At 37.2% G+C, this 25802-nt stretch overlaps 2 protein-coding genes across 3 annotated transcripts in view; both read right to left on the reverse strand.

Moving 5' to 3' along the window:
• Positions 1 to 7342, reverse strand: part of LOC117989140 (transmembrane protein 120 homolog) — a 16346-nt gene extending 9004 nt beyond the window's left edge. Inside the window, exons 1-6 of one of the 2 annotated variants that reach the window (XM_034976448.2) lie at positions 7095 to 7342; positions 6193 to 6311; positions 3174 to 3347; positions 2571 to 2663; positions 877 to 1094; positions 241 to 464 (exon numbers count right to left, since the gene is read on the reverse strand). In XM_034976448.2, the coding sequence (XP_034832339.1) occupies positions 241 to 464; positions 877 to 1094; positions 2571 to 2663; positions 3174 to 3347; positions 6193 to 6311; positions 7095 to 7160 (894 nt within the window). In that variant the 5' untranslated portion in view covers positions 7161 to 7342. The remainder of the gene's footprint in view (positions 1 to 240; positions 465 to 876; positions 1095 to 2570; positions 2664 to 3173; positions 3348 to 6192; positions 6312 to 7094) is intronic. The other variant, XM_034976447.2, reaches the window with a different exon arrangement.
• Positions 7343 to 10963: 3621 nt separating this feature from the next.
• The window catches only part of Lis-1 (LisH and WD40 domain-containing Lis-1), a 42259-nt gene continuing 27420 nt past the window's right edge, over positions 10964 to 25802 (reverse strand). Inside the window, exons 3-10 of the mRNA XM_034976446.2 lie at positions 22081 to 22234; positions 20294 to 20440; positions 16663 to 16819; positions 15947 to 16124; positions 15449 to 15584; positions 14814 to 14969; positions 14337 to 14532; positions 10964 to 14120 (exon numbers count right to left, since the gene is read on the reverse strand). Of these exons, the coding sequence (XP_034832337.1) occupies positions 14047 to 14120; positions 14337 to 14532; positions 14814 to 14969; positions 15449 to 15584; positions 15947 to 16124; positions 16663 to 16819; positions 20294 to 20440; positions 22081 to 22234 (1198 nt within the window). The 3' untranslated portion in view covers positions 10964 to 14046. The remainder of the gene's footprint in view (positions 14121 to 14336; positions 14533 to 14813; positions 14970 to 15448; positions 15585 to 15946; positions 16125 to 16662; positions 16820 to 20293; positions 20441 to 22080; positions 22235 to 25802) is intronic.

The following is a 25802-nucleotide window of genomic DNA, read 5'->3' on the forward strand; positions in this document are numbered from 1 at the left end:
AACCACGCGCACTCGCGAAATGCAACAACTATATTAATTATATTTATTAAAGAATTCATGATGCGTAAAAAATGACTTCTCGCGCGCCATTTTAACTTTACATGTCAAATTTCATGTCAAAAGTACGATTTTAGTCCTTATTTTAAAGGTGGTACATGACATGACAGTTGACTCACAGAGTTAAAATGTCGCGTGAGAAGTCATTTTGTACAGAATATAAAGATTGTTTTGTTTACATACCTGCCAAGTGGCCTCGGGGTGGTAGCTGATATGGTACAGCGTATAGGCAATGTACAGCTGGAACACATAGCCTCCGAACAGGAACGGCAACAGATAGGAAAGGCCGCGCCACATCCACGAGTGGAAGCCTTCAATCGTGATGTCCATGTTGTGTCTGGCGCCTAAGGCTTTGAGCCTGTATAGCACGCCGCTTTGGTATCTAAACTGCATGTATTGTACTACACCTGGAAAAATATTATAAATATTTTATAACAACTAATGAAGAAAATGAGAGGTGTGAATGAGATTTATATTCAAGAATACCATCTCAGACTTTTAAAATGAATTTTCAAAATTTTCTTTCGTCCAAAGAAGAAAAGAACTTAATCTTGTCCGAAAATTCAATAAAAAATCGGTCAAGTGCACGTCAGGCACGCACACGAAGGGTTCCGTGTGCAAGAAAAACACTTTTGTTATAGCGGCAATAGACACATTCTGTGAGATTTTAACTCCTCAACCTATTACAATTCACGGGATATAGCCCGCTGACAGAAAGACAGACAGACGGATGGACAGCGAAAGCTTAGTAACAGGGCCCCGTTGGCACCCTTCGGGTACGGAGCCGTAAAAAGAACAAATTATTATACAAACACTTACTGATATAAGCAATAAACCACATAAATGTGTGCCTGAACTCGTCCCAGGGTTCGTTCTGCGGCCAAATGAGCAGGATCCCGGCCACTGCTGTGGAGATGAAGTGATGCAACCTCCACCAGCCTTTAATGCGGGAGCCGTTCACCTTTAGGATGCTCTCCCGGATCGTTAGCGTGCAGTAGTACCACACCAGCAGGAATATCAGTATCAGTTGTAATGGCCTGAAATAGTTACACATTGGTACTGATTCTGAGCACAACCTAATTTTAGAGTATTCGCATACTCTTCTTACTAATGAAATATGAAAAGGAGAGACGCAGTTTGACAGTTTAAGACGCGATATTCTGTGACAGCCTTCATTGTGGTGTTAGATATATTTCCGGGATAAAAATCCCACGTGATTTAAAAAAACTATAAAAGCGCCAACCATTCGGGTTACCGCGAATGTGCGGCACGATACGATTGCCGCCGGCCACACTAATCGCGATATCACGAATCATTTGCCGAATCCCGATAGTGGAGCTGAACCGTTAGTGCAATGACGTCAGAGTTACGTTATTTGTTTACAAATGTGAAAACTGCGTCAATACATAAATACATTTTTCCTTTTTTCAAGCTGACTGACGCAAACAATATTATAATAATCGCGTACATAATGAATGTAAGTAGCTATATTATTATTCTCCTATATAATATTATACGAGATTTACAGAATTGAATTGCTAACATATTTATGGGCACTGAAAATTATTTCTATAGGTACATACTTATTCAATTTAGTTATTTTCATTTTATGAGGCTTATTTTGTTAGTACTTACTATATCTACTTAGTTTTAATATGAATAGACAGCAGAACTCTAAAATGCTCGAAAAATAATAAGAACTTAAAATTAAAGTCACGATTATACTAGCACGATTAGTATAGGATGCACTGTGCAGTGTATCGCATATTGACTTCTATTTCGAATGCGCGGGAATTCCGGCGACTTCGCGGGATTTTTTTTCTCAGTTAAAATTGGTGCTTTACAGTCTGGAGATAGATAAATAAATAAAATAAAAATATTTTTTATTCAATTGAACTTTTACAAATATTTTTGAATCGTCAGAGGGATCTACCACTGGTTCGGAATGCCTTTCCTTCCGAGAAGAACCAGCAAAAAACTCGGCGGTTGCTCTTTTAGTAGTCAATATGCTATGTAATATTTAAGAAATTAGCTTCCATTCCCTTTTAATGTAAATTGAGCCTAACGGGCCACTCGCTACTGACAAACGTGGTTAGCGACAAGCTGCAATTAATTCCACTTTCGTACATAAAGTAACACAACACTTTTAATTTTTTTTTTAATTTTCATGCCGGTCATTTTGTAATTTTTATTATTTGTTGTTATAGCGGTAATAGATATTATACACATTCTGTGAAAATTTCAACTCCCTACCTATCACGGTTCACGAGATACAGCCTGGCAGACTGACAGACTGACGGACGGACGGAGAGTGGAGGCTTAGTAATAGATTCCTGTTGGCACCCTTCGGGTAAGGAACCCTGAAAACACCTGTTTTAAGCGTGTCAGATTTTAATTAACCGGCATCTTCTTGGGCCGTTTGCCGAAATGCCGACCCATAGTGCGAGCCTCCTACAAACCCAAATCATACAGCTCTGTAAGTTTGTGTTAATGTATCATGCGTTTCAACTTACCTAAAATCTATAAATAAGTTGGCAACAGCAAGGACGAACGCGATTGCGCTGAGGATTAGTTTAAATTTTTCATATTCATCCTTATACTTAAATCTGTAAGATAACACATGTACATATAAAAATTATTGTAAAAAAAGATACGATATCGTTTCAGTGGAATTATGTTTAAAGGATTTTTAATCTTTATCACTTACAATATTGTGAAATTTTTGACATGTTCCCAGTTTCGATTCTTGTATTGTACCTTACCTACCTAGTACCTAATTTATTGGTAGATAGCAGACACTAAAATATTTATATCTAAGGTACCTATATAGGGGCCAAATTCGTTTCAATAATTTTGGCGCCTAAGTACACAGTTGGAGTGAAAAAAAAAAGAAAATTTCATTTTCGATTCTGCTATAAGTACCACAAATGTAAATAATAGCTTTTGCTTAATATGAAGAAAGTTACGTAAGTGGCGACCAGAAGGATATGTAACATCCTTATCGTTAGGATATGTAACAGACATGTTTTAGTATGTAGTACATACTATGTGCTATTGTATTGTAGCATTGATTCCCTGAGTTGCATTGTAGACTGCATCAATAAAAAGTTTCTTACTTGTCGTTTTTATTAAGAATTGATACGTTGACATTGCCCAGTATGATTCTCAGGTAGAGACCATTTTGTTTTGGGAGTGTCGTCTCAATTTCGTGTAGCATTGCTTTCCTTTTCATAATTTCTTTTTCTAAGTTTGCCACGCGGTCATCTTTCGTTACACCTTTCTTTTCCATCCTAGAAAGGACAAAGATGATATGTACTTACATAATTTTTTATGGTAATATGGAGGAGTTTGTCCACCATCTATAGTACGCGACAGGTCGAAATGGCAATCGGGGAGGGAACGCCCCGCACACCCGCACTGCCTTGCGAGCGGTGCGAGCGAGCGCGGGTGACGTGCGGGTGAACGGGGCGTCCCACCGCCTCATAGCCCGATTACCATCTCGACCTGTCGCGGACTATATGATAGTCCCATTCTAAGCGAGACAACTCGACGGGCTTCCTCTAGGACAATTTGACGGGCGTCCTCTGCCCCCTGAATTTCCATGCGCCTCACAACGTATACATCAGTTGCGACGAAGAAGACGACGCGCATCGGAAATGACACCCCAAACACCGAATATGACACTACCCACTGTATATGACACCCTACCCACTGGATATGACACCTCAAGCACCAGATTTAACACCAAGCATCAATGAAGAGACGAATCCTACCTCAAGGCCAGGGCAGAACAGGCGCGATCTCAGACCTCTTCGAAAAGGGCTGAAATAAAATAGTCCAGATAGTCTAAGATACCTCTCGATAAGACTCGCCTAGGCAAGGGGTACGTGCCTCGAGTCTCATATCCAGACAGACGTACAAAATAAAGCAAGTTTCGACAACAACTGTACATCACAATTGGATGTAAAGTTATAGTAACACATAATATGTGACCAAGAAAAAGATACATTCTATAGAACTTATGTATGGATATAAGTCATAAGCCAACAATTCTAAGTTACTGTTTATGCATGCCTAAGTTTTAACCTAGGTCTGTACTGATAAGGCACAAGTGTTATCTTACATTGACATGATGCTTACTTGACTTTAATGTAATTTATCTAATCTCTTTGATAAGATTTTTTATTACTTAAGTATTTATTATTTTAGGGTGTGATGTATTATCAATTTGGCTCTATTAAAGTATGATTTATATTATTTTATCACAATACTAGAAATATTCTTCAAGTACCTTCTTTGGTTGAATACTACAAAGTACAAAGATCATAAAATATAGGGCATAATAAAATAATTTGTATATTCTAGTGAAGTAATGTTTGATACCTACAATAGTTGACGAAAATCAACTTAAAACAAAAGCTAAGAGAGTTCAAAAGGCAGGAATTCATGACACGTTGTAAAGTCAATCGCTATAATAATTTTCAATGAGCCAAGATTTCTATATCTAGACAGTAATGATAACTAAGAGCTTAAGTTAACAATTGAATGCAGATATGATTAGACTTTTATTACGTCTGTGTGCTGAATATTATAAAGTTTATAAAATAATACTTAGTTTATTACGAACTCGCGACTTCGTCTGCATGAAATTAGGTTCTTTAAAAATCCTGTGGGAACTTTTTGATTTTCCGGGATAAAAAGTTTTGTAAATTTTCATGGCGGCTATTTTGAAATTGTTATTATTTGTTACTAGCTGATGCCCGCGACTTCGTCCGCTTGGAATGAGGTTTTTAAAAATCCCGTAGGAACTTTTTTATTTTCCGGGATAAACAGTAGCCTATGTCACTCTCCAGGTCTTTATCTTTTCCCATGCAAAAAATCACGTCAATCCGTTGCACCGTTGCGACGTGATTGAAGGACAAATCAACAAACAAAAACACTTTCGCATTTATAATAAGGGTACTGATTTAGGAGTAGTAACCAATTATCTAAATATCTAAATGCTCAAAAATTTATAATTATCACTATATATCTGAAACTTAGATGAAACGGTTACCATGTTAATAGAAGGTAATATAGTTGAATCAAGTGAGGGATGTGAGGCCTAGTTGTAACAGCATAATATATCATTTAATTGCCCTGGTAAGCATTGTAGACACAAGTCTGCAATGGGGTGGGTGACTAAGGGTGAGATCTATAGAGCACACTCTGACTTAGCTTAGAGTTAAAACGAGACAGAGCTATATCTCTCTCACATAAATCTCTCGTTTTAACGCAATCTTAAGTCTGAGAAAAGTCAAAGTGCGCTCTATAGATCTCAGCCTATGATAGGTCTCTCATCTCCAAGGCATGGAGAAATATTTTTTTTACCTAATGCTCCTAGTTATTTATAGTTATCACTAAACTAATTATGGGTAGACCAGAGTGGAACCATACTCCTAATCCATGCTGTAAGTATAAGAATCTGGTAACCCACATCTCTATCCCAAAAAATCTCCTACCAATATGTGGTTAATAGAAAGGGGTAGTCATTGCTGAGAGTTGAAACTCTCAGCTGAGCTGTATTTGTCATTGCTGAATGCTGAGAGTTGAAACTCTCAGCAATGACAAATACAATACCAAAGGAGAATGTTTTTAAACTTCATGAAATATGATCATTAACCATATGATTGGTCTAACTGCACTGGTAAGCTTTCAACTTTTAAGAAGTATGCTGCCAAATCAAGGCACATATTAATCTAAATATATAAAACGAAAAGGTGACTGACTGATCTATCAACGCACAGCTTAAACTACTGGACTGATCAGGCTGAAATTTGGCATGCAGATAGCTATAATGACGTAGACATCCGCTAAGAAAGGATTTGTGAAAATTCGACCCCTAAGGGGGTAAAATAGGGGTTCGAAATTTGAGTAGTCCATGCGGACGAAGTCGTGGGCATAAGCTAGTTTGTAATATGTGTGTGTGTGTCATTATGTGCACCACAGGGTTTGATGCATGCGCTATTGCCAGCAAACATGAGGCATGTCTGGCTAGTTAGTGAATGTGTCTAACGCAAGTTGAAGCTCAACAGTCTCGTTAGACTTAATGAATACAATCAAGATAGTTCCATTTATATTTAACATGTATCTGACCTTTTCAGTGCGCCATTTATTATTGACATGCGGTATCTTTGGTGGTTCAGTTCCTTCAAACATGATGCCTGCAATTCTCCAAGTTCTTCCAACTTTGTTACATAATCTTTATTTACCGTCTGCAAAAAACAATATAATTAAGTTAGGACCCCCAAATAGGGGCACAACTAAAAATAATATAATTAAGTTAGGAGGAAAATGCCTTTCATCTGAATGTTAAAAGTAGTACCTACAGCTAATTAGTTTTATCATTATCAGTGGTATGGGTACAATTAATTATAGTCTACAAGAGAATGCCCGCGACGTCGTCCGCATGGATTTAGTTTTTAAAAATCCCGTGAGAACTCTTTGTTTTTCCGGGATAAAAAGTAGCCTATGTCCTTCCCCGGGATGCAAGCTATTTCTGTACCAAATTTCGTCAAAATCGGTTGAACGGTTGAGCCGTGAAAAGCTAGCAGATAGACAGACACACTTTCGCATTTATAATATTAGTATGGATCAAGGCAAATGTGATATAAATGCATATTTTTAAGCCAGTTATAAAAATGTATCACTTCAAGTTATATTTATTGCTCTCACAGGTATTGTATATTACTCTGAAATTGCTTAACTTAAACAATGATTAGATAAATTAATTTATTGTGACACAAAATTAAACTTGTTTATAAACAAGTTTCATGTTGTTTCAGACAGACTGTTTCTTAATTATTTAAATATTATAATATTAGAATACTACTATTTAGGAATAGGTAGTTTATAATCATGCTTTAACCTTAATATGAACTCCTTCATATTTTATACTCTTTCAGTGACCAGTGTTGTCTTTGTTTTGGATGAAGTCCAAAAGAGAAAAAGGTAAATAGGAAATCGGAAATACTTAAATTATTATAAATATTACTTACCTCTAATCGTTTGTAATCGGCCAGTAAATCTTCCCACTCCTTTAGGCACTCCTCGACATCCATCATAATTATTTATTGTTTTATAATACTATTTTAGAAACTTCTCTATTTTATTCAATAAAGAAAGTTTATACAAGTAAAGGAATATTCATTGCGATAGTATAGCGGCTAAAGACCAAATTTATTTTAATGCAAATTGGTCTGTGATGCAAATGAAATGAAGGGAAATGGAAATCAGGGTCTTTTCACTCAGTACATTTTAGCCACAGTACAAAATCGCACAGGGTACATTGACTCAGACTTAGCTCGACAGATGGCACTAGTAGTAAGTTTTGTTGCCAACCACGCGCAACAGGTGGCACTACTTGTAAATTTTGTGGCCGGTCAGCAGTGTGACCGTTTGTGGCAGATTTCTGCCATTTGGGCAGATTTGGCTCCTAAATTTTAACTCTGGCAGAAAAAGCTGACGATTTAACAAAGTGGTAGATTGTGGCAGATTTCAAGGAAATCCTTATTATTTTTCTAATCTATCGCCCCACTTATCTAATCTTATTATTTTTCTAATCTATCGCCACACTCACACACACACAGTTAAAGTATCAATTATTAATCTTGGCAATCTATTTTCGTCCTTATTCAAGCAATTAGCAAGAAGTGAAATGTAAAAATTCTTAAATGTGATGGATGAATGCAATAAAAAAAATATATGAAAAGACATTGCTATGCTAGGAGGGTCAGACTCAGAATAATATTAATAATTAATTAAAAAGCAAATTCGTAACGTTTTTTTTCTTTTTAAAAATTACACGGTATTCTTTTAGCTCATCCACCGTAATTTATTCAAGAAACACCGTATTTTTAACCTTACAACACGGTAATTCTTGATTTACATATGGAAACACTGGCACAGTCACAAATTGTCAAGTCTGTGGTCTGTGTCTATTAAAAATTATTTATTTTCAACCACTTTTTTCCGAGGTTTTCCATTATATCAAGGTGTTTATGTGATATTTTCCAACGACTTGACTTTGTTAGTTGGATTTTGGTGATTCTGTTATAGTGAAGTGACAACTCTACCGAGCAACTTTCTTTATTTCTTTGTACCTCTTTAGCTATTCGAAACTGCAAAGTATGGATTTACAGTGCATTGTGCTGATCTGGATGTGATGGAAAAAGCCATAAAACAAGAAAAAAGAAGAGCTCTATAAGTACCTAACTAATATAACCCCGACTACGTTTCTCGGACTACGATTTGCTGTAATAACAGAAAAAAAGTGTGTGCCCAGTTATAAAAATAAATAAAAGATTATTACCTTATTTATGTGTTTTATTGAAATTAACCATAGAAAAATAGAAATAAAAGAAAATTTAAAACCTATATATAGGTACCTATCTAGGTAGCGTATATACTGTACCTATAGGGATTAGTATAAATAGCAGATCCTGTAGTTGCAACTCAGCTCAATAGATGGCGTTACCAAAAAATAGGGACTGATGACTCTATACCCGTATATTCAATGTACTCTGTGATGGAAATCAATCAGTAGGTACATGTTATGTCCTATATGTTATTGGTCTGTGATGTTATGTCAGTGTCACTGTCAGCTCACCTCAGAGAAAATATTATTTAAATTCTGCCGGTAAGTGCGACCATTTAGAGTTAAAATTAAACATTTTGGAAATAAAATGTTTTTTATAGAGGTAAGAGGAATCCTAAAATTAATGCCAAAGATAAGCATTTCCAATGTAATTATATATTTTGAAATTAACAAATAATATGAGGATTTAGGTGGGTTTTAACAATTCGCTACCTACCTACTTTATTTGTACGAAAAATACCAAATAACAGCCACATCTCAAAAGTGCTTGTGAAGTGAATTACAAAGTTTTAATACGCTTTTTGGCCGAATATCAAGCTCACCTACTATTGACCTTATTTGAAGACCTATAGCGTGTATTTCCGGTATGTAGCCCTTTTAATGACATTTTATATTAAGCCGTACAATGATATTAGAAGTTTCTTCTAATATCATTGTAGCCGTAGTATCACTCTAGAAATTAAATTGTCCATTTGAAGCATATTTCATTGTAGTTAGTTGAGTTGATACATTATTATTTTTTGGCAGAAAAGTCTTAGTAACTAACTAGTAACCTGCCTAGAAAGAACAGTTCGAAATTGAAAACAAATGGAAAATTCAGTTGCCGAAAGTTGCAGAAACTTGCTAACGAAACTTGTTGTTGAAACTTGTTGCGGAAACTTGGTAAGGAATCTTCTTGCCAACAAAATTTTTTGAAACTTTTTGCCAAAACTTGTTGACGAAACTTTTGCTAGTGCTGCAAAATCAGTACTTACCTTACTTAATTCATCAACCGATAGACACATCCATTAATATTATAAATGCAAAAGTGTCTGTCTGTCTATCTGTCTGCTAGTTTTTCACGGCCCAACAGTTCAACCGATTTTGATGAAATTTGGAACTATTTAGCTTGCATGCCGGGAAAGGACATAGGCTACTTTTTATCCCGGAAAATTAATAAAATTCCATGAATTTTTTAAAAACCTAAATCCACGCGGAGTCGCGTAAAAAGATTTATTATTATTATTTTTAATTAAAAATATGATTCACTGGGTCCAATAAGCAGCGAGGTAAGACCAAAGCTGCCAATGGTCAGGGCTCAAATTTTATTATTATTACGATATAGGTTCTCCAGTGTTTTTAATACGTTAAAATATTATATCAAATATCAATATTATTTTGGTTGCAGTATATCACAAGAATGAAAGAGGCGCTCTCATATAATTTTTAACTCTTTTCGGTCGATCTATAGAACGTTCGGCTTCGAATTCGGCAAAGTACAGTGCGACAAGGCACTATTGGGGCTTGAATGACATTGACAGGGGGCCGCTGTTGGAGAACAAAGGCAGTTCAGTACCCGTAGTACAAGATTTTACATCTCACCAAACGAAACTAAATTCGAGAGTCGAAATACTTCCGCGTTACAGTAAAATGGACCTAAACAGCCTTGAATTGAAGTCAAATATTCAATGCCACTGATTTTAATTTCGCAATGTTTCCGCTTGGAGCGCTGGCTGTAGAAGTGTAGACAAACTTGAGCTTTAAAACAAGGCATTAAAGATCCAGTTTACTGTTACGTGGAAGTATTTCGACTCTCGAATTTGGTTTCGTTTAGTGAGACGTAAAATCTTGTACTACGGGTACTGATTTTCGTCACCCAAAATAGTATCGTTCTCTATGTAGTTATGTACTTGTTTTGCGATTACTGTTTTTATTAGGACATGTTTAATTCATCCAAGATTAGGACGAATCTAGTACGAAGGGGAAGAGGGCTATAATATATTGACGTTATAAGAAAAACAACATGGCTAATAGGCCAGAATATTAGTCTATACATAATATTATAAAGAAGTAAAGTTTGTAAGGTTGTTTGTAGGAAGTAAACTACTGAACCGATTTTGAAAATTGTATCACCAGTACGGCGATTGTCTAAAACCTGCATCAATCATTATTACAATCTCAATTATTCTGATTGGCTGAATTTGTGCGATTCTTGTTGCAACAATGAGCAACAATGCATTGTGGCCAATAGTGAGTGAGCATTAACCAATCAGAGATGATTGCGATCGTAACATTGTAGCTGTCAAACAACCGCGGTAGGGCCACAGGAAAATGCTACAATATTCCTGAGTGACATAGGCTATATTTTATTTTCAAAAAAATTAGAGATCCAATGCCAGGATGTGTCTCTAGTTAATTGTTTATAAATTATAACCTTTTACATCCTTCTAATTCTTTCTTAGCATGATGGCATGTCGATGGCAACGCCTTGACTGAAATAATAAGACTGCATAAATTACATATTTAATTGATTTATTTACAGAAAATATTAGACCAAATTCAAATTTTGGTTATTGATTTTCTATATAAATTTAGACAAAGAACAGTACAGTGGTTAAATGGGCGAACACAAAATCCTCTGATGTAGGTATGTATGCTTTATTTTATTAGATAATAATAATAATGATAGTAGGTATTAGAGTATTTTACTAGAGGATTTTGATCACATACATGCATATTTCGTTGATATTATAAGCGACTTAAAATTGTCACAAGTGCAAATTTACTATTTAATCGTTAATAGTAATACAAATTTCTTATTCATGTAAAACATACATTATATTTTGCAAGCTCTAAATTATAAATGACTTCTGCATATTAAAAATCAAGGAGATTATATACAACGCTACTTAACCAGCAGAATACATAATACACATATAATATCAATTAAATTACATGCTAAAATTATTACATTGTATTGTAGAAAATGGGTAGATGCCACGATTAATTAGGCGATTATTTCATGGTATGTACTTATTTTATACAATACATTGTCATTAAACCACGAAATAAGCTTAAAATCATTAATGACATTGTTGTAGACAATACATATCATTATTAGTTATTACAGATTAATATGAGCAAAAGTTCCTCTAAAGTTTGGCTGAAGCCTAATTTCACATATTGTACTATACCAAGTATACATTAAACTTCATACACTTAAGTATACTCATCCATAAGAGTTTTATGTGTAATGAACTTGGTGTAGCTGTGTATTTGACTAAAACTCTCTAAGAATTATTTTTAGAATAAATGGACTAACTTGCCTTTATAATACAAATAGATTTGTGGTTTGAAAGGTGAGTAATTTTATAAATCTTGTTACAAATACACAATATAATATAATCTCCTTGACGGCACTGCTATCAATCTAGAATCTAGACTAAATAAGCAAACGATAATGCATTACCATGCTATGCAACGTTGCTCCCCTAGATCGTTAAGTGCAAGTGTGATATTGAGATTTATATAAGAGTAACTTACGTAACATGGTATCACATAAGATCTTTTTGACAGGCGCAAATTTCCTATAATAGATTTATCTATTCTCAGATTATTAGAAGCATGTACAGAAAACAGATGTTTATGAAGACAGGTAAAAAATTAAGAGATAAATATTATGAAACAAATAAAATTTTGTTATTTTTTAATTAAATGTACGTATTTACTATAAAATTTAACGATTAAGTAATTAAATTACAATTATTTATTTACAAATAAAATTAGCATAAAAAAAATTGCATGTGTAAATTCGATGCTTTACTGTTTTATAAGACATGATGATGCAACATCTTTTGTAATATGAATAACTAATTATTATTAAATAAATGATCTTGGGTTACAATCTGTAAGTGTGCTACTTCTTTAATTTATTTTTAAAGAATCATCGAAGAAAATCTTTGTTATTGAGTAAAAATATATGATCAACCTTCCAATAAATAATAGTTTCGTTAACCGGAAATTTGCGCTTGGCCAATTGTTAACTATACATAGATATATCCACGTGCTAGCGCTGCAAAGCATCTAATAGTATGACGATACTTGACCCTACAGCTACTACTAAGTCCTATAAAATACCAGGCAACCAATTTCATCAATATCGATAATAAATAACTACAATCGGGCATCAGCAATCTTTGTGTCTAGCTACCACAAACAGCGTAGTTAATACAAAAAAATTATAATATTATATCACACACTTCAGTTTACATAGACCTCTAAGTATGTTAAAACTGAAACTTATAAACAATTTATGGATATTCATTATTCATTATGATGCCTATTGCAAAAACATCTTACATAGTAATTTAAAGCACTAGCTTGTAGCAAAGTATTTCGTTTGAGACATAACAAATTGAAACACTGAAGATATAAATAAATAGTTAAAAAAAATCTTTAAAATATAATAACACTCTAACTTATAGTTAAAGTTTTGAATCTACAAAACTTAAAATAAGTCCTTTTAAAACTGCAACTTGTTAAAAACAAAGCATCCAATCTCCTGCGGCAGCGTCTAACTTATCGCGAAATATCTATCACGAGTTGCTTACTCCATATTCTGTCCCTTTGGATACCCATTGACGCTGTTGGCGCGAGCAAACAAACACAATGAGCATTGATCGAGCTGAGACAAATGAATAAAAAAGTATTAAGTATGTACAGGGAGATATTTTAATGAATTCTCAATACGATTCACATAAAATGACTAATTTCAGGATGATTGTCATGAATAACGATCGATATCAAATTTAATAAAAACTAAAATTATCAATAAACAAATTAAGGTACAAGTTTTCTAGAGCAGACACGTAAGAAACCATATTAACTATTCATACCAAATAAAATTACATCTAAACAATCCTATTCAATAAACAATAACTATAAAATAAAATAGAATAATGAAATGTTAAATTATAACACAGCTTTCACTCCTCACCTCGTCGTTCAATAGGGTATGTGACGAATGCTACGTCGTTATTTCACAAATTTTCACAAATGTAACTAAAATCAGACATATCAAAATTAACTATTCATATTTATACAATAATTAACTATGAGCCGTTATGTTTTAATGGAATGTGGCACTCTAATCATTTAAAGAAACATAGTAGAGTGTAGCGACGACATATCTCCCAGTATTAAATAAAATCAGGTGTTTCATTTTATTTTATTATGAAAAGGTCAAGAAGGATCCAATAGAGTAAGATAATTAAAATGATTTAGACCTATGATGTTTTTTTAGCAGTTTTCAGTACAATTCAGTCGTAGCTACCATTTTCGGTACCAAGGTAAATTAATGAGACAGACATAGCATTGTCATATACACCAGATAACAGCTCAACTGAACTTCTGTTCAGTTGAGAAATGAAGAAGAAATGATATTTAATAAATTATCAAAACCATTTTCCGTTTCTATAAATGATTTCACCATTAAAAACGAAACCCTATTCGCTCTCGTTGCAAATTCTATTAAATGTGAAAAATAATGATAAAGATATCATCGGTGAGTTTAAGTTACTAAAATGGCAATGCTCTTAGCGACACTCCCAAACTTTGACGGTCTGATCGACGCTGCCCGATATCACATATGGCAAGCTCTTGTGGAAATCTGAAACAAAAAAGCAGTTTGTAAATTATTATAGAACAAATAAATATTATTCAAAAGTATGCTACATGAACAACAATTATACAACGTAATGTATTGCAATGCCAAAGTCACACACGTGGCTAACAGTTGTCACTGAGGCACCATTTGTCGTGTCACATGCCGCCACGCGCCAATTGTGAAGGACCAGAAAGACAATGAGCAGGAAGCATCACTCACCGATGCTGGTTGCGAAGTGCTGGTGCGCGTAGAGGGTCTTGAGGCAGCGCGTGTGCGCCACGTCCCACACGCGGAGAGTCTTGTCGTCGGAGGTCGTGAGCAGGAAGCGACCCCCAGGGTGCCATACTGCGCCACGCACCCAGTTATCGTGGCCCACCAATGTTGCCAGGCACTGGCCCGTGCTCACATCCCAGATCTGTATAAAGGAAAAAATAATTTTGTGAGTATAGTTTCTCAAAAAACTTTTTGTTGATTCAGTAAGTCAAGAAATTTTTTCTCTTGTTGAAGTTACAGTTCTATAACTGTCGTGTGCTCGTAAGCCAGCTCTAGATTCGGGGCTAGAACATCTGAGAAGAAACAAATGCAGGTATGGATGACATTCTGTTTTGAGATTTGGAGGTGGTTGTTATCTACTGAGACAGGGTTCGCGGTTGAACCGGTTCACCAACACTAGTCTGGAGCAGGTTTTATGGTTACCTTGACGGACTTGTCGCGGGAGCCGCTGGCCAGGAAGGGCCCCTGGTGGCTGGCGCGGCGGTTGTCGCCGCCGGCCGCCTCGTTGACGGCGGGGGCGGCAGACTCCGGCGCCCACGCGACGCACTCCACCACATGCTCGTGTTCGCGTAGCTCCATCTGACAAACAAGCGTGCATACAATTTAGTTTTCTTTAATCTTTTTACAGGAAAACTTTCACTTCAACAATTCACTGAAAATGCGAACACTAGCTTTCAATACTTTTAAGTTGAACTCTTATGTGATTTGCGCTAAAATACCGACACCAGTAGAGGTTTGAATAAAATATATGTGTTTTACAGCAGCATACTTTTAATAGATTTTTAAACTTGTGTCCTAAAGGAAATTAGTCCAAAGTTGATTGCAGAATTTTGATATACAAGATTATATTATTTTATTCCCACTTTAGGACTTTAGGACTATCTTTAGGCGGAGCGCAAGAGTCGCAAGCTTATTACGGTTCTAGTTTAGCGAACATTACCGTGCACTCGTTACCATGCGCACCCACTTGCGGTGACGCAGTAACTGAATTCCGAACCGGTGCGCGGTGGTAGAGGCACAGACGCAGCACGAGACGCTAGTTGTCCTACGAACGTTACCTTGCACTCGTTGGTGTCCGCGTTCCAGATGCGCACGGTCTGGTCGTTGGAGCAGCTCGCGAGCAGCGCGCCGTCCGCCGACACGCGCACCATGCGCACCCACTCGCGGTGACCCTTGTACGTCTTCACGCAGTAACTGCAACCAAAACCACTTCACGTCACAATACTGACGTGGTAATCGAGAGGTCACACATCAACTCGGAAAACATCATCACAGTATCAACTCGAGCCGTCCAGTATTCTTTGAATGTCCGCGGTGAGATGCGCGGTGAACTTGCAGTTCCCGCATCTACGCCTCGTCGTCCCCGCGCTTACGATTATCGGTCTCTATAACCGACCATGTCTCTTCGTCTACGCTAGCTAAATCAATTTTAACTTCTTTACAGGATGAAGGACAAAAACTTGCTGGCTGAGAACACGATGTCGTCCCGGGGGGAGAACCCACGCACGACATGTTGTGATCGTGCCCCTGCTTGACCGTTATTATGTAACACATACCCCGTGGCCACTTCCCAAGCCTTGATGGTCTTGTCCCGGCTGGCCGAGTACACGATATCGCCGCTGGGGGAGAATGCCACCGACGATACATTGTGGTCGTGCCCATGCATGGTCTTTATGCACTCGTACGTCTGGTTAAAATCCCACAGCTTGATAGACATGTCTGCACTGCACGAAACTGGAATTAAATAAAATACGGTTTAAATGCTTTTTCAGTTATTAGCTCAACATATCTTTATAAATTAATAGCTCAACAAATCCTAAAGTTAAAGGGGCTGGGCGGGGTTATTTGAAGAATTGATTGGCATTGGGGTCCCAATGTGAATAACCTTTCCACTAAGAAGTCGTACGAATGTTGCGTTGCCTACCTTAATATAAGTTTAAGTGATTTTGTCAAGTGGTGATAATAAAAAGAAAAACCCGGCTGAGTTTGTTGTGGGCTCTTCTCAGACCTGGGCGCGTTTGGATTCCTAGTATCCTCGTAGCTTTAGTTTTAAGTTTACATCATACATCATCTTACAAATTCCAAAATTGAAAATCAAAAAATGTATGATAATAGGTACCCAATTTGATTTTTACCTTGACTGCAATCAGACCTGTTAGCAAGTGATGATGCAGCATAAGATGGAGCGCGATTTCTTCTGAAATGATTTAAATTTGATCTCAAGCGAGTCACTAAGAGCGCCGTAAGACCTTGTAAGGGCCCTAGTACTTACCAAGTAGCTTGCCATGATGGTCGAAGGCGATGTCCTGTACGGAGTCGGTGTGGCCCTTCAGGGATCGTTCGTAGTCGCCGTTCTCGAAATCCCACACTTTGATCGTCGCGTCCTCGCTCGAGGACACTAGTAAACTGAACACTGGGTGAAATATTACCTGGAACATAAACATTTAGACTGATATCTTCATGTTAAAGTTAATAAAGGTAAGTGTAGAAAGAGACCATTGTAAATAGTCGTTTTGTGGAATTATTTACAATCTAAATATATTTAAAAGGAAAAGGTGACTGGACTGACTGATCTATCAACATACCGCTCAAACTACTGGATGGATCGGGAAGAAATTTGGCATGCAGATAGCTATTACGACGTAGGCATTCGCTAAGAGAGGATTTTTGAAAATTCTACCCATAAGGGGGTGACATAGGGGTTTGAAATTTGTGAAGTCCACGCGGACGAAGCATATGACCAAAAAATTCCGGTACACGTAAAATTGCTCACCATTTCGATCTTTCTGCATGTTCTGCATACTAACACTGGTCATACTACTTGAATTCATAGTCAAGATAGGGGCTTCTTTAGGGGACCATTCAGATGACGAGTGTGTGAATATGACACATATCTGAATGGTCCCCTAAAGAAGCTCCTATCTTGACTATGCAGTAAGAACGAAATAGAATTTTGGTCATATTTTGACTTAATTGGATTCTTTCCTGCTGTTCACACCTGTTATCTGAATGATTCCCTACAGAAACCCCTATCTTCACTATGAATTCCAGCGTAAGTGCCCAAGGGGTATTAAGTAGATGCACATAATTATTTTATTCAAATTTTTAAATCTAATCTGTGATTAAATGTAATCGGTTAAATATAATTATAATCTCTTCAGTATATTTGATGTATCAGGGCATGATTCATAATATATAAGTGTATTTCTGACACAATGTTCTCATGACCTACTATCAATTTTTTTAAGGAAAAGTCAGAGTAAGAATTGTTGAGTTGTGCAACCCACTTTGCTTTTTATTGACAGTCAAAGTTTAACGTAACGTAACTTTAATTGTCTGTCATGCAACTGGACCACTATACCCTATCCACGGAATGAAGGTAGTATAGCGCTCTCTCTGTTACGTAATCCCATACAAATGATAGAGCCAAAGATCTCAGTGGGCGCTAACGATTTTAAGTCACCAACCAATCACAAACGCAACTATATTGTCTAACTGAATTTCGAATGTTTTTTTAAAACATTTTCGGATTGAATTTCGAACGTTTTTTTGAAAACATGTTAGTGATTGGTTCATCATCATCATCATGATCAACCCATCGCCGGCTCACTACAGAGCACGGGTCTCCTCTCAGAGTGAGAAGGGTTTTGGCTAGTCTACCACGCTGGCCAAGTGCGGATTGGCAGACTTCACACACCAGTGATTGGTTGGTGACTCAAAATGATTAACGCCCACTGAGATTTTTGGCTCTATAATTTGTTTGTGATTAAGTTACAAAGAGAGTGCTATACTAACTTCCTTCCGCGGATAAGGTTTAATAGTAAATCTTATTCCCCAATAAGTAGTTGACAAGCACTTCATTAGAACTTAAGTCCTGTTTAAGTATATCATGAAATGGCTAAATGTAGGATATTGGAAACTGCCTAGACCTTGACTCTCCGTTCTAATAGCAGCACTTTGCGGAAATTGATGACAGGCAAGGAAATTGCCATATTTGATCACAAAAATGCAAACAAACTTCCTTAGTTACGAAATAGCAATTTTTAGTTATTTGAGCTATATAAAATTGATACTACGTATTTTATATTTGTAAGGTCATCCATATATAGTACGCGACAGAGTGAAATGGCAATCGGGGACGGAACGCCTCGCACAGCCCCCACGCTAACCCCGTGCGGGAGACGTGTGGGTGTGCGGGGCGTCCCCCCGCCTCATACCCCGATCGCCATTTTGACCTGTCGCGTACTATAGATTATACAATGTATTCAGTCGGCCCTTTATGACCTTTTATGAAATGATCAATTTTAACAACATTTTAACTTCACGGCGGATGGCGCCAAATGCATCGCTATCTAAGAACTTAATTGGCTGTTAATTTTTTCTAATCTCCTCTATCTTCAGGGCCTTGTTACACTGGCAATTTGCTAGTGTTTTTCAGCGAGGTCACCACTAGTAGTCGAAGTATGGATGGAGTCGAAGTACCCAGAAAACGTGCGATAGCAGCGCGTAGCGTTTCTTGCGATCAGTGTTTATCAGCTTAATACCTCCGTAGTTTGTAAAAATAAAAGCGTATTACATAAACCCTCGTAACTTACAATCTTGTATACTCAATTGAAATACACTTATAAGTAAAGTATTTAGTAATAACGATAAAATCGAGTGCTCGTATGTGGTAATAAATGATTATGTTATGTTGTTATGAGGACTGCCCCACGAAAAACGTTGTTATTTTCTGTTAACAACACCATAGGTAATACAATCTCTTCACGACGAAAAAGTGCCAAATATGGCGTTTCGTGAACAAAAGGTTTCCTTTGGTAGGATTGGCTCTGGGGATTCCTTACTACCCATGGAAAGTGTTAAGAAGTGGAGCCATCAAAATTAGGACTAAGGGCTCTACCCACCCAAAATAAATATCAATAATCTTGAAGGCTCCATTTTTCAAATCCAACCTTGGCTCCTGAGCCTAACGCCAAAGGACCAACCCTGCCAAAGGAGATCTCTTGTTCACCAATCATCGTATAAAGTGTCTTACAGATAGGACTATAAGTCTAAGGTTGCTTGAAAGCCTTATCACACTGTCGTTTTGCGAATACTGGCAGCGCCAGCGCTGGAATACTGTAAAGTTAAAACAAATTGGACGCACCAAGGGGAGGGGGGAAGCGCCTGGAATTTGTAATACAAGGAATGTATGAACTATGAAGCCACACTACGTAGCGCGAGAGCGCCGCACTAATTGCAATCCATACTATCCATACTAATATTATAAATGCGAAAGTGTGTCTGTCTGTCTGTCTGCTAGCCTTTCACGGCCCATCCTTTCAACCGATTTTGACGAAATTTGGTACAGATATTACTTGCATCCCGGAGAAGGACACAGGCTATAGGACGTAGGTCTTCGTCTGCATGGATTTAGGTTTTAAAAAATATATGTCCATTGTCCATTCCCGGGATGAAAACTATCTCTGTTCTGTACCTTTCATTAAAGTCGGCTTAACAGATAAGCTGTGAAAGATAGACAGACAGACAACTACAATTTCGCATGGGGTGATACAGTATAAATACGTACGGGCGTGTTCGGGTTTGAGGTCCTATCGGGTAGTTCCCATCGCGCATGCCGTCGCGCGTTATGTCCATCCTATACCGGCTACCCACGATGCGTGATATTGCAGACGGACGCAAAACAGATGGCAACGTTTAAGTGGGGAAACCAGCCCAGAGAGAAGAAAGAAAGATTGCATGGACCAGCCCGCACTGATGCACGATGCACCGTCGGAAGAGTATCGCCCGTGGTAGCGCAGACACGTCGTCGTCCGAGCCCTTTGCCCAGTGCGTGCCCGTCCGTGATAATCGCACAACCACGCACCGTGAAAATCAGGTATTAGCCATAAATGCTGCAATACCTTTGTAATAGTGGCCCGGTGTCCCGTAAGGCAGAACTTCTCTGGCGGGCGTGGAATCCACTCGGTCGGCGTTCGCTTGGCCCGTGTGGGCGCTCCCTCTATGAACTCCTTTTGTGCCTCCGACAGTTTGGATTCCAGCTCCATCACCTGAGGAACCATAACATTTTTATGATTAGTTGTATAAAAATCAAGATCAAGATAGATAGAAAACAGGGAATGTATAATTATAACAGAGGTTTGTGATGACAAAAAGAATGCCAGAAGAAAAAACCCTAAAAATATAATGCATACATTCGCTGTAAATGTGACCCCTAGTAACCAACCCATTGTAAGATGGGAATGCTCTAAATCTAATCTAGATATGAGTTTTATTAATTATTATATTAGCTGTCTAATCAGTTTCTCCGTCGTCATAATTCAAATCGGAATACTAAATCGCTTGACATTATTACTTTCTTTCAGAACATACAATATGATAAAAGGAGATAAGAATAATTACAACAAAAAAGAAATGAAAGCTTTTTCTTAAAGTAGGTAGGTCACAGTAAAGTTTACAAACTGGCAAGTGGACAGCTATGACCTGGAAATGTCGCTACGATCGATAGAGTGGGTACATTCTCTAGGGCAGAATAATGTCGAGATGTCAGCACACCGATGCCTTCAAAAACCAGTACAAAGCACGTCAGGCCTTGTTTTGGTAATAGCTATTGACACAGTCAATGATAGTAACGAATGGTGGTTGTTTACTAGTTAGGTAACCGTGAGGCGATAGCTTAGATCGCCATCGAAAGCAAAATGACTTGGCTACGCTTTGCTGAAAGGTTGCGCGTGTCTCACGAAGTGTCAATTCTAATTTATATCTTGCTGCTAATAGCAAAATATAGAGCAATAAATTATATAAATGGCTTATTTGCAAATTATAACAAACTATAAGAAAAACATCTACTTATGTAAATTTAAGGGGAAATTTACCGCAAAACCGTAATATGAAATACGAATTAGGTGACAGTAATTTACGAAACACGGTGGAAGAAGAAATTAATGAAACATGAGGGATCTCAATGCTAAAGAACATTCCTTTTAAAACCTAAAAACGCATAATCAGTGAATTTGTTACAGCAGTGCTCAGGTACGAATTAAGTATTTTGAAACAAAATTACATTACTAGGATAATAAGGATAATAATTTATCATTTGTATCTATCTTCCGAAATACTTTACTACAAAACTTGCATTAGTCACTGTCAGAAGGAAACAAAGTCATTATCTGTAGTGAATACTAGTTATTGTGAACAACATAGATAGATAATTACGATAAAACGCTTTCTGTATGTGATCGAATGATTACTTACTGAGGGCAATTTTATAAAATTTCTGACTGTCTGATCGGCAAAATCCAAACATTTAACGCAATCTCTCATGACGTAGGACACTGCTAAGTACTTTGGGAAAATCCTGCGAGATTTTGAGAAATATTTGATGCGAAATGCATACTAGGCGTATGCAACCATAGTAAGATTTCTGCGCGAAAAGCGACAATTGACTAGAGGCGTATTGAAGAAGACATCTCAATATTTGACGAAAAACGAAAAACAGCTTCTAGGCTTGCTCCGTCAACATGGAACATTTTGAAAGAAAGAGAGCAGATCGCAACCAAAACAAAAATCACCGCGGATTGAGTCACCAGCCAGAACTATGGGCGCCAATCGGTGGTTAACGACCTATAAACTATAAAGACCGATTTTAATATTTCTGGTGTTTTATCGATATGTGCGGTTTATCAATTACCTTTTTCTGCAGCCTAATAACGGAGGTCCACTTCTTTTCGAGGAGCCCGCCGAACTTGCGATCCATTTCGCCGGTCATCTCGGCTTCCTTCTTGAACGCTTCCAACGCGTCGTTGTAGCCATTGCTGCCCAAGTAGTCGGCGATCGCTTTGTTTCTGAACAAATAAAAGGCTTTGTTATAAATTGTAACTGTTACAAAAAAGTCAGTACTGTGACGTAAATTCTGATGTCATGATCAACCCATCGCCGGTTCACTACAGAGCACGGGTCTCCTCTCAGAGTGAGAAGGGCTTTGGCCATAGTCTGCCACGCTGGTCAAGTGTGGATTGGTAGACTTCACACATCTTTGAGAACATTATAGAGCACTCTCAGGCATGCAGGTTTCCTCATGATATTTTCCTTCACCGTTAAAACAAGTGATATTTAATTACTTAAAACACATAGCTCCGAAAAGTTAGAGGTGCGTGCCCGGATCCGAACGAACCCCCCGACTTCCGATTAGGAGGCGGACGTCCTAGCCACTAGACTAGCCTGCAATTTTGATTTACATAAATCTAAATACCTTGATATAAGAGGGTGACTAGAATTGGTTATTCATATGAACGGCTTTAGAGAGAAATTCTTTTCGCATACTTATCGCTAAAGTGAACTTCGAATATTGCACAGGATGATGCAGAAAAAATGCTTGGTCGTCAAAGCGTGACGGCGATATCAAGGCAGAACTGAACGAGTGTAAGTGCTATAATCTATGCGTAACAAAATGTAAAGAATGAAGACCGTCACTACTTTTGAAATGCCCAAACTTTGCCCAAGATTTCAACAAGGAACTCTATTTGAAAGTCACACTGCGGAGTGCATTGTTTATGTTCCAGCTTTAAGGTAGTTCCATCTTTTACTAATGTTATCTGCGAAATAGGACAGTTTGATTTGTAAAAAGTTCTGTTTAGAACCAACGATCTCTACGAATGTGTACAACAGAGTATAAGGGAAATCGGGAAGTTATTCGTAGAAAGCAATTCAAGTGGTTTTCGCACAATTAAAGCTCGAGAGGTTCATAGATCTACTCGTAAGTAGAATGGATAAAATGACTAACCTCATTTTGTTGTAGGTAAAATAATAGCGAAATAAAAGTCGAGCGAAGCAAGATCTTCGAATCTGCTTGGATGAAATTAATTACGTACATATTTCCATTTGTCCGTCCATCCGTCATCGTCAGTCTTATACACTTCTGAATATTTCACTAACAATGGGGCTAATTCCTTTGTACACAATCTCTAAACTAAACTAAAATGGCACGTCTAAATCTATTGCTATCCCTTTCATAATGTTGCTTGCGGAAAAGGATAGCACTAGATTTAGACCTGTTAATTTAGTTTAGTTTAGAGATTGTGTACAAGAGAATCGGCCCCAATAATTACCTAAATCAATGGCCAACAGCCAACAGCCTAACAAATACCAACTTTAATCGAGTATCAAATGGAAAAAAACACTTTTCTCTGCGAAAGAGACACACATAACTGATTTTTCCCTGCAAATAGTATCGGCCATATGCAATTAATTTGTGTTTTGGTGTTTTGAACTATAACAGGTGTCTCGACTTCCGAACTCTTTACTTACGGCGGCGGTTGTGGTTACGCACTCATCCAATCCGAGTCCGTCAAAATACGTTACTTTTTGTTGGTAGCTTATGACATAATATTATGTCGTAGATATTTTTATATCATGGATTAGTTTGAGGATCTTTCCCTACTTTTTTGATCAATTTAGGCTCATTTCAGGATTCCAATCATGTTAAATCAAGTGATTTCAATCATGAGCATCCTTAAAGTTTCCTTTGCACTTTTGCATAAATAAAAGGAAAGATGTAAAAATTCACCATTATTAATGGCCAGTGACGTCATACTTGGCCTAAACGTAAACAGATAAGCCGCCCTTGGCAACGTAAGCCCGGCCCGTATCCGGAATTTAACGCTTGATTCAGCCATCGAGGTTGTTTGTCGAGCAGGCAAATTGAAAGCAGGTACATGCGCAGGTGAAATTTTATAGGGGGAGAAATATCAAGATAAAACTGCGAGCCTATTGTTGTCGATGCAAGAAATCAATAAGTGGATAGGTAGGGACACATGAGTAGATCTACTCGTATGGTAGGGACTAGGGATAGAATATGAAGTTAATCGTATTAACTCCACACGTTTTTTTTTTGAGAGTGCGTAGATTACAAAACTTTTCGCAAAATAAATCATGAGCTTTGTAAATCTATTTGAACTCTATGAGAAGGGTGTGAAATATTGACTGTATCTTACACCATTTTAATACAAAGTTGTTTTGAGATTAGTTGAGATTTCAAATACTTTAGACATTTACTTATATTTTTGAATGCCATAAAGCTCTTCTTGAAATCGTTAAATTGAAGAATCTAAGAAACCTACTAAACGATATTTATATTTTTGGTCATGTTAACGACAGTTACGACGTCTTTACAAATCAATGTCGTTAAATTATTTTGACTTTTAACCTACGTTACTTTTGGCGAAACTATACAGATGTAGGTACGCATAATCAAAGCATTAAGGATCTATCTGATCAAATATGCGCAGTAAAATAGAGAAATAAAATCATGGTCTTTTAAATTTCGTTCAGAAATATTATGATGATAAACAGGCTCTATCTACGTATATGGCTAAATATCGCAGAACGACTTTTTAGAGTGTGGGTTACGCAATAACAACAGCTTCAATTTCGATTTCCGATATTGTGGCCGCTGGCAATTCTATTGGTTATTCATTTTTCTTTTGTCGTTGAAGGTAATAAATAGATTAACTATTATGATTACCGTCTATAATAAATAATACTTTATACATACCTACTTGATTTATGATTGGGTCACGCTTTAGATAATAATGTGATTCTAGTTGGAATTAAGTGTAGGTTTTCAACTGGGTATCTATTACTAATCGATCAATGTAGCGTTCCGTCTCCGTTGGTTTTTGAACGAGATTCATTTCTCGGTTGTTTAATATGTCAGATCTAGGCGGTGAAACTAAATCGATTCTAAGACAATCAGCATGGAAGGGGTTCCTATTGTTGGCGTGGGAGGAATCGTGTTAAACTATTTGTGTTTAAGTAAAGAGACTGAGCGTTTAGGGACCGAATTAAATGTTTATTTACGCTTTTACATAATTGAAATTCCAGAGGGGTTTCAATCAAACTTTTACAAACGTTTGTGTAACAAAGGTGATCGTATTAAAACTCCAAAACCCGCAGAACGCGAAAAAGCTGCCCAAGCCACAATAGGCACATGTAACGCACTTTTCAATAGTGATAATGCGTGTGACCATAATAGAGTCATAACAGATTCTGTCACATCGTGCATCGGGCAGATTGAAATAATGCTGAAATAGCGACTCGTATATGAGGTACTTTTACGGCAAGCCTGATGCTGAACCTACTCGCATTTTCAGTAATTCTCTCTCTCTGCGTAGTATTCTTCATTACTGAGGGTCATGACCACTCCATTAATCACACAATGGTAGTTTCAATACTTACAAAATGTGCCATGTATATGCCCTTCTAGGGGTCTTAGATTCGTTTGCGATCTCCTTTAAGACCTTAAAAGTAACAAAACGAGGCATAATAAAATGTAGTTGTCCAAATCGACTCAATATGAGCTTGTGAAAATAACTTTCACCTATCTAGACATTTATCCCGTTGCCAGAGTGAACT

This window comes from Maniola hyperantus, chromosome 15, assembly GCF_902806685.2.
Source record: "Maniola hyperantus chromosome 15, iAphHyp1.2, whole genome shotgun sequence".
NCBI lineage: Eukaryota > Metazoa > Arthropoda > Insecta > Lepidoptera > Nymphalidae > Maniola > Maniola hyperantus.